An 8,772-nucleotide genomic window follows, 5' to 3' on the forward strand; every position below is an offset into this window, starting at 1 on the left:
AGACAGCCGTGGCCCAGACCTTATGCTGAGTCCAGACCCACGTGTCCAGGTGGGCCTCCCTTTGGCTGTCGGCACCCAGGCAACTCACACTCCGTCCCACCTGAGGTTGCTCCCCACAGCCCTCCTCCCCTGGAGTCTCCCATCTGTGCACAGGCACGGCCAGGAGAGTCCCCACTGACACCCTCCCCTTCATGACCACATGGAGTTGACACCTCCAGAACCCCTTGCAGATCCACCCACTCTTCATCATCCCTGCCCCTCTCAGCCCGGTCATAGCTTCTCCCTGGGCTCCTCCAGCAGCCCAGTAACGCCCCTCCCTGCCTCCACTCCCCTCCAGTCTAATCCCCCAGAACATCTTGTAAATTGCGAGTGTGGACCCACTGCTCCCCACAGAAAGCCCTTCTTCCTGTTGCCCTTGGGAACAGGTCCACACCCTCTCTGCAGCAAGCCATGCCCACTTCTCTAGCCCCCCTCTCCCCACACTCTTCTGCAGGGGTCCCCCCTACCCCTAGCAGACAGGAGCATCAGCAGCCCCTGCTTTTGACCTGTTGCTGGGGCCACTGAGGTCTGGGCGTTAGGCAGAGGTTTTCATGTAAAAAAGTGAGCATTTTGAGTGTCTGACATGTGTAATTCCACACACTAGTGCCCGCATGTGCGCGCACACATACACACACAACACACATGCACGCCCCTCAGAGCAGCTTGCTGCGGGTGTTTCAGACATTGGAACCCCTTCCTGTAACACACCCCTTTGGCAAAACTTTCAGAAGCACAAAACCTGCCCTCACCAGTTATCGTTGTGGGACCACAGGCAAGTTCTGTAACTCCTCGAATGTCTCACCTGTAACATGATCAGAGCTGATAAATCATTCTGCGAGGCGGAAGGACGGACAGGGGTACTCGCTGTAGCTACCTGGGGTCCGCGCATGCCTGTGCTGGGGCCTGCCACCCTCCACGTGGGACCTTCCGCGCGCACGTCTCACTGTGCCGAGCGCGAGAGCGGCGACCAGTGAGGTAACTATTGTCCCACTCACACGGGTTCTGTGGCTGGCTAGGGTGCCCCTCATGTACACACGGGGTCTGGATTCAGACGGACACCTGCACCCCGCAGAGTCTGAGGGATGGTGTTTCACGCAGTCCGGCGGCTGCCTTCTTTTCCAGGGATGAACAGTCAGTACGCCCGCCGGGAGGTCTTCTGCCGGAACACCTGTCACGAGCTCAAACGCTTCTGGGAAAGGGAAATTGGCAAACAGACCTACTACCGAGAGTCGGAGGAATACCGTCTGGGGAGAAGTGCGCTGAGAAAGTATGTGGCTTATCCCGGGTTTGTTTGTTTGTTTGTTTGTTTTTCAATTAATTCACTTTTTAAAGTTGACTTTATTTTTTAGAGCAGTTTTAGGTTCACAGCAAATTTAAGCAGAAGGTACAAATAGGTCCTATATGCCCCTTGCCCCACCCCACACTCGGTCACCCCACCATCAACACCTTGCCCCAGAGTGGTGCATGTGACAGTCCATGAACCTTCACTGACAGATCACTATCACCTCGTTTATTTATTTTGTAAAAACATAATTGATTTCCCCAGAAGAATGCCAGATGGGCATCTTAGAGGACGTAATTCTTACCTTTATAAACTGAAAAAACCTCTCTGTCACCAGTTCTAGCACATGAGGATTACACTAAATGGGGGCGGGGGGGACAAAAAATGCATCTGTGTAAAGCAATCAAGCAGAGGGAACAGTGACCGATGCTGGTTTGGGTGGAGACTCAGAGTGCCCTGCGTGGTTCCTGGAGGCGAGCTGGTGGGTCCCTGCCCTCAGGTGTGCATCCTTGTTCTGGCGGGGATAGTGACAGCAGTCACTCACATGAGCAGACAAGGGTCACATCACTGCAGAAACAGTGCCAGCTCACTGTTCTCGCATACATGCTGCGGCTGTCCCTCACCACACAGTGAGGGACAGCCGGCTGTCTGTTCACTAAGGCCACAGCTGGTGTGCAGCAAGGGAGTGGGGGGCAGGGTGTGCTGGCCATATGGCAGGGCTGGTGATTCCACGGTTGCTGGAGGGGATGCATTAGTTCACTGCTTCCTTCCAAAACCCCGTCCCGTGCCCTACAAGGGAACCAGCCTCTTCCACACATAGGCCCACTGAAGTGTAGTGTTGGGGCGTCTTGTCAGGGATTCCCAGAGAAGCTGAGTTTCTGCCATCCTCGCCATCTTCCTTCCACCCAGCCAGGTCACTCAGCAGGCTGCGTGCCGAGGCCACAGTGGGTCCTGATCCACGGTGTGTCCCCCAGAGAGTGAGCGAAAGGCCTCAGGTGCAGTGAAACTGGCCTGAGGAAGACTGAGAAACCAAAGGCTCCAAGCGAGGCACAAGCTTGGGGTGAACAAAACAGGGTCCGAAACAAATCATGCAGTTGTCAAAACATTGAAAATGTAGATGTGCAGTACCTGTCTATGCATATAACAAAAGCCTGCAAGGAAACAAACTTTCTGGTTGGTGGGATGGCAGAAGACTAACTTATGTACCCTCCTCCCCGCTCTTGTGAATTGAATCCAGTAGCCCAGCTCCACAGGGTCTCTGCTCCAACCACTACTCATGTTCTCCCTTCACAAAATGGAAAAGATGGTCCCAGATGATTAAGTTGTTAGGAGGCTTGAATATGAAAAGGTACCTACAGCACCCAGCATGGTGTCTGGCACAAGGTCAGAGCTCAGGAATGTCAGTCTCCCTCCCTCTTCTGCACTCCATTTAATCCAGGATCAAATATAGCAGCAACAAGATGCCAAAGGAAGACATCGCCTGGACGAGAAAAAAAGACGAAAAGAAAGTGGCAAGAGAGGACAGGGCAAACATGGGACTGCAGTTAACACCAGAGGCCCTCTGCAGCCAGGCTGCCTGCATTCAGCCCGTTAGGTCTCCGGGGTGAGCTACCAAATCTCCCTCTGTCTCAGTTTGCTCATTGGTATTTTCATCATAGAGAAACAGATGCTAAGAGAAGTAGGAGGGATGCTGGGGAGTTACTTTTATAGTGTGGAGCAGAGGGAGTGTGCCCTTGATCTTTTCCGCTCATTAGTAGATGAAACATCCCAGCTACTGATGTGCACAGGTGTGTGTACAGAGATCCCCCACTTTGGAACTGGTCAGGGGCCGACACAGATGCTGTGTACTCTCATCTGCCCACTGCAGGTCTCAGTGTTAACAGATCTGCAACATAACCAGCGCCATCTAAGACAGTGTACAGAGATCCCCCACTTTGGAACTGGTCAGGGGCCGACACAGATGCTGTGGACTCCCATCTGCCCACTGCAGGTCTCAGTGTTAACAGATCTGCAACATAACCAGCGCCATCTAAGACAAGCCCAAGTAAAAAATGGCACCGTCCACCTCCTCCCCTCCCCTCCCCCATTCTCTTTTACAAGAAGCCTCGTGGTTTTCGGAGAAAATGAAACTTTCGGCGTTTCCACATGCGCAGAACTCTCCATCCCCATGACCTAACTCAGTCCCCATCCTGGAATTACATCACCCAGCTCTTGGTGCCAACATACCAATATAAGTTCCTACCACTCTAGGTTAGCTGCTGCCCTCCATTTTCAGGGCAGCCCCAGGCTGCTCCCCACTTTGAGCGCAGCCCAGCAGATTCTTTTCTTTTAATAAAGCTTGAACGGTACCGGCATCTCAGCTCACTTTCAAGTGTTACTTTCTGCAGCCCCGCAGGGCGCAGCTGTTTGCAGAGCTGGTGTGCAGACGTGCTGCCATGCTAGAGTTGCCAGCCCATGCTCTGAGGTCCTGCTCCCCGGGTATCTAGCACTACACTCCCACTTGACATCTTTCAGGGAAGGGAGAGTTGGGCAAATGGGGGACAATGGAGAAGAGCATTCTAGGTAGAAGAAATGGCATGTGCAAATGACCTGAGGCAGGGGAAGAGCTTGACGTCTTTGTGGAACAGAGGAACAGCCATTTTTATGTATTTCTTCTGTACTCCCCAAAGTCCCTACTATAGTGCTGGTGCTCAAGAAATGCATGATTGGCTGGATTCAGGAGAACCACGGAATTGTCGCTTGTCTTTGCTGCCTGCTTACTCGGAGCCAGGACTCTAAGCAGGCAAAGTGAAAAGAAAAAAAAAGAAAAAGTACAATTTCCTTTCCTCCTCACCACCTTTTCACAATCCAAGTAGTTCCATCAATTTTTTCTTTATATATTTTTAGGCTATTTTATTAGGTGAATACATATTTAGAAGCATATCTTCATGGTGAAGTGAATCTTTTTTATTATTTGGCAGTGACTTTCTTTATCCCTGATGTTGCTTTTTTATTTTAAAGTCTTTTTATTAGCTATTAATATAACCACATCAACTTTCTTTTCATTAGGATTTGCTTATACTTGTATATCTTTTTTTCATCTTTTTATTTTCAACTTATCTCTATCTTTGCAATTTAGGTATGTATTTTTTAAACAATACACAGTTGGATTGAATGGTTTTCCAATCTGACACTCGTATTTTAGTCATTAATTGGTGAGTTTAGTCCTTTTACATTTATTAAACTTGACTTGTTCACACCATCTTAGTTACTTAGAGTATTTGGCTTATTTCCCTCTTTCTCTATTCCTTATTTTTTTCTTACTTTTTGGATTGATATCCATATCTTCTTAACAAAATAAGGAGTATTTCACTAGTTTCCTCTCTTACCTTTATCACTGTCTTCTTTTTACTTTCTTTGGGTTCATTCTTTTGCAGAGAAGTTCCCAATTTTGATCAAGTCTAATTTATTCAAGAAAAAAATTCTTTTATAGATTTTGCTTTTGGTGTATCTAAAAAATCTTTGCCTATCCCAAGGTCTCAAAGATTATCTTCTATGTTTTATTTCTAGAAACATTGTGGTTTTAAGTTTTACATTTAGGTTAATAATCCATCTTGACTTAATTTTTTGATATAATGCGAGGTATATGGATTGAAGCTCACTTTTTTATGCATAGATATCCAGTGTTTCCAATACCATTTGTTGAAAAGATTATCCTTTCTCCATTGCATTGACTTTGTACTTTTGTTGAAAATCAATTACTTACATATATGTAGTATATTTTTGGACTCTCTATTCTGTTCCATTGATCTATTTGTCTATTGACGCCAATGTCACGGTCTTGATTACTTAGCTTTGTAATAATTCTTGAAGTCAGGTAGTGTAAGTCTTACAACTTTTTATTCTTTTTCTATGTTGTTTTGGCTATTTTAGATCCTTTGCATTTCCATACAAATTTTAGTATCAGCTTATCAATTTCTATTATTTTAAAAAAGCATGGGCTAGCTGGGTAGTTCAGTTGGTTAGAGCGCAGCCCTATAGAACCAAGGTCATGGGTTTGGATTCCTGTACCAGCCAGCCACCAAAAAAGCAAACAAACAAAAAAAGCCTGCTAGGTTTGATGGATGGAATTAAATCTATAGATTAATTTCAGGAGAATTGACATCCTAACAATATTTAGAGTCTCTGATATAAGAACACAATATATTTCTCCCTTTATTGAGGTCTACTTTAATATCTCTTAACAATGGTTTGCAGTTTTCAGATACAGGTCATATACTTCTTTTGTCAGATTTATTCCTATTTCATATTTTTTTTTTTTTTTGTCTTTGTCTTTTTCCGTGTCCGGCAACGGATCGCAACCCTCAGTGTTGCCCCCGTACTGGACCAGGGACCGGTAACAGGATTGCAACCCTCGGTGTTGCTCCCGCGCCTCGCTCAGCCAGTGAGCGGGAACCAGTCCGTATGTGGGATCCGAACCCTCAGGCGGGAGCGCCTCCGCGCTTCCCAAATGGCGCACTATCCAGTGCGCCACCGGGCCGGCCCCTATTTCATATTTTGATGTTATAATTAATTTTTTAAATTTCAATTTCTTTTTTTTTTTTTGGGCCTCCTCCATGTAATAAAATTTTAATTTTTGATGTTTCTTTGATTTATGGGTTAGTTAGTTTTTGGGCCTCCTCCATGTAATAAAATTTTAATTTTTGATGTTTCTTTGATTTATGGGTTAGTTAGAATTGTGTTATTTAGTTTCAAAATACTTAGGGGATTTTTCAAACACCCTTTTATTATTGATTCTAACTTAATTATTGCGGTCTGAGAACATACTTTGTATGAATCAAATCCTTTTAAATTTATTGGGACTTGTTTTATGGCCCAGAATATTTTCTATATTGGTAAATATTCCATGTACATTTGAAAAGAATGTGTGTTCTGCTTTTGTTGCGGGGAATGCTCTATAAATGCCAGTTATGTCAAGTTGGTTGACAAGTGTTGTTCAACAGTTCTAGGTCCTTACTCATTTCTTATCTACTTGTTTTACTGACTGTTGAAAGATGGGTATTGAAATCTCTGACTATAATTGCAGATTGTACAATTGTCTATTTCTCCTTGCAGTTTTATTATATTTTGCTTCATGTGTTTTGAAACTCTGGTAGTAGGTACCTAAATGTTTAGGATTGTTATATCCTCTTCATGAATTGATCTTTTTATTACAAAATGACCCTCTTTCTCTTTGGTAATATTCTGTTATGAACTCTACTTCGTCTGATATAAATATAACCACTCCAGCTTTCTTTGATTAGGATTAACATGGAATATTTTTCCATCCTTTTACTTTTAACCTATTTGTGTCTTCCTATTTAAAGTATTCTTGTAGGTGGCATATATTTAGATATTGCTTTTTTAACTAATTTGATAATCTTTGTATTTTAGTTGGATTGTTTATACCATTAACATTAATTGGTACAGCTTGGTTTAAATCTACCATCTAGATTTAAACCAAACTTTGTCTATTTCTCTCATCTGTTCTTTAATTCTCTCTCATTTTTGTCTTCTTTTGGATCAACCAAGTATTTTTTATGATAACGTTTTCTCTCTTCTGTTGGCTTTTTAACCATAGCTCTTTGTGTTATTTTGGTGGTTGCTTAAAGATAAATAGGATACATCCTTAACTTATCACAGTCTACCTTCAGGAGATATTTTATCATTTCTTGTGTAGCGTAAGAACCTTACAATGACATATTCCCATTTCTTCCCTCCCCCTGGTTCTTGTGCTATTGTACTTCCACATGTGTTATAACCCCCACAATGCATCATTAACAGTTTTGCTTTCAACAGTTGATTATCTTTTAAAGATATTTAAATAGTAGGAAAAGAATTATTAATATATGCCCATAGTTGCTTTTCAGGTGCACTTTATTCCATTGTGTAGATCCAGATTTTTATCTGGTGTTATTTTTTTTCTGCTTAAAGGACTTCCTTTAACATGTATGTAGCAACAGTATGCAGGTGATGATTTCTTTCAGTTTTTGTGTAACATCTTTATTTCACCTCTGTTTTTCAAAGATAGCTTTGCCATGTAAAGAATTCTAGACTGAAAGATTTATCCCCCTGACTTTAAAGATATTGCACCTTCATAGGAAACTTCAGAGGATTAAGATTAGAATCCCTTGAACAGAGGCTGGCCAGCTAGCTCAGCTGGTTAGAGGGCGGGGTCAAGGGTTTGCATCCTGCACACGACAGCCACCAAAAAAAACCCCACAAAAATTGGAGAATACTTTGAACAAAAATGAGTTTGTTCACTCTCACTTATATGAATAAATAAATATACATAAATTTAAACTTTTAAGTCTTCTGCATGCCCTTTAAAACCTGAGCGCGCGCACACACACACACAATTTCAAAAGAAAAAAAAAAAGGAAGGAAGCTTCCCTGAACCAACAGCCATGGAGACAAATGCTCCATCTGCGCGTGTTTTGTTTCTATTTCAGGCTCAGAGAAGAATGGAAGCAGAGACTGGAAACAAAGCTGAGGCTGCGGAACAATCCAGATGAGACTGAAAAGCAGGCAAATGTTGGCTGAGCTTCCTGTTTTGTTGATGCAAGAGGATGCAGAGCATTGAGATCACTCTGCTAGAAGTCAATGCAAGTCCCCAAGCCCCTTTACCATGCCAAATACCTCTCACACTGTTTCCCCACTGTGAGGGGATTTACCTGCAAATCCTTTCCCAGTGCTCAGTGGGAGTTATTAGCCAAGTCTCTCCTCTCTAAATGGGGTCCAGGTTATTATCCCGAATGTCTCTAAAGATGAGCTTACTTAATATCAAAGCTCCATGCATCATACTTTATTTCCATATAATTATCTTCTGATTTTGATATCCAAATACAGGCATATTCTGGAGATATTGTGGGGTCAGTTGCAGACCACCACAATAAAGTAAACAGTGCAATAATGCGAGTCACACAAATTTTTTGGTTTCCCAGTGCATATAGAAGCTGTTTATACTATACTATAAACTATTAAGTATGCAATAGCATTATGTCTAAAAATACAATGTACGTACCTTAATTTAAAAATATTTTATTGCTAAAAAATGCTAACAATCATCTGAGCCTTCAACAAGTGGTAATCTTTTTGCTGGTGGAAGGTCTTGCCTCGATGTTGATGGCTGCTGACTGATCAGGGTGATGGTTGCTGAAGGGGTGGCAGTGGCAATTTCTTAAAATGAGACAGCAATGAAGTTTGCCACATTGATTGATTCTTCCTTTCACAAAAGATTTCTCTGTAACCTGCAATGCTGTTTGTTAGCATTTTATCCACAGTAGAACTGTTCAAAATTGGAGTCAATCCTTTCAAACCCTGCTACCGCTTTATCATCTAAGTTTATGTCATATTCTAAATCCTTCAGTTGTCATTTCCACAGTGTTCACAGCATCTTCACCAGGAGTAGATTCCACCTCAAGAAACCACAT

At 43.2% G+C, this 8,772-nt stretch overlaps 1 protein-coding gene across 1 annotated transcript; it reads left to right on the top strand.

The window, feature by feature from the left end:
* The first annotated feature begins 956 nt into the window (after positions 1 to 956).
* LOC103608236 lies at positions 957 to 8,178 on the top strand. Its single transcript, XM_008592688.1, has 3 exons — positions 957 to 1,014; positions 1,162 to 1,306; positions 7,792 to 8,178. The coding sequence occupies exons 2-3, from the start codon at positions 1,164 to 1,166 to the stop codon at positions 7,880 to 7,882; spliced, it is 234 nt and encodes a 77-aa protein (XP_008590910.1). The 5' UTR covers positions 957 to 1,014; positions 1,162 to 1,163; the 3' UTR covers positions 7,883 to 8,178.
* The last annotated feature ends 594 nt before the right edge of the window (positions 8,179 to 8,772 follow it).

Source organism: Galeopterus variegatus, unplaced genomic scaffold (assembly GCF_000696425.1).
Source record: "Galeopterus variegatus unplaced genomic scaffold, G_variegatus-3.0.2 Scaffold8191, whole genome shotgun sequence".
NCBI lineage: Eukaryota > Metazoa > Chordata > Mammalia > Dermoptera > Cynocephalidae > Galeopterus > Galeopterus variegatus.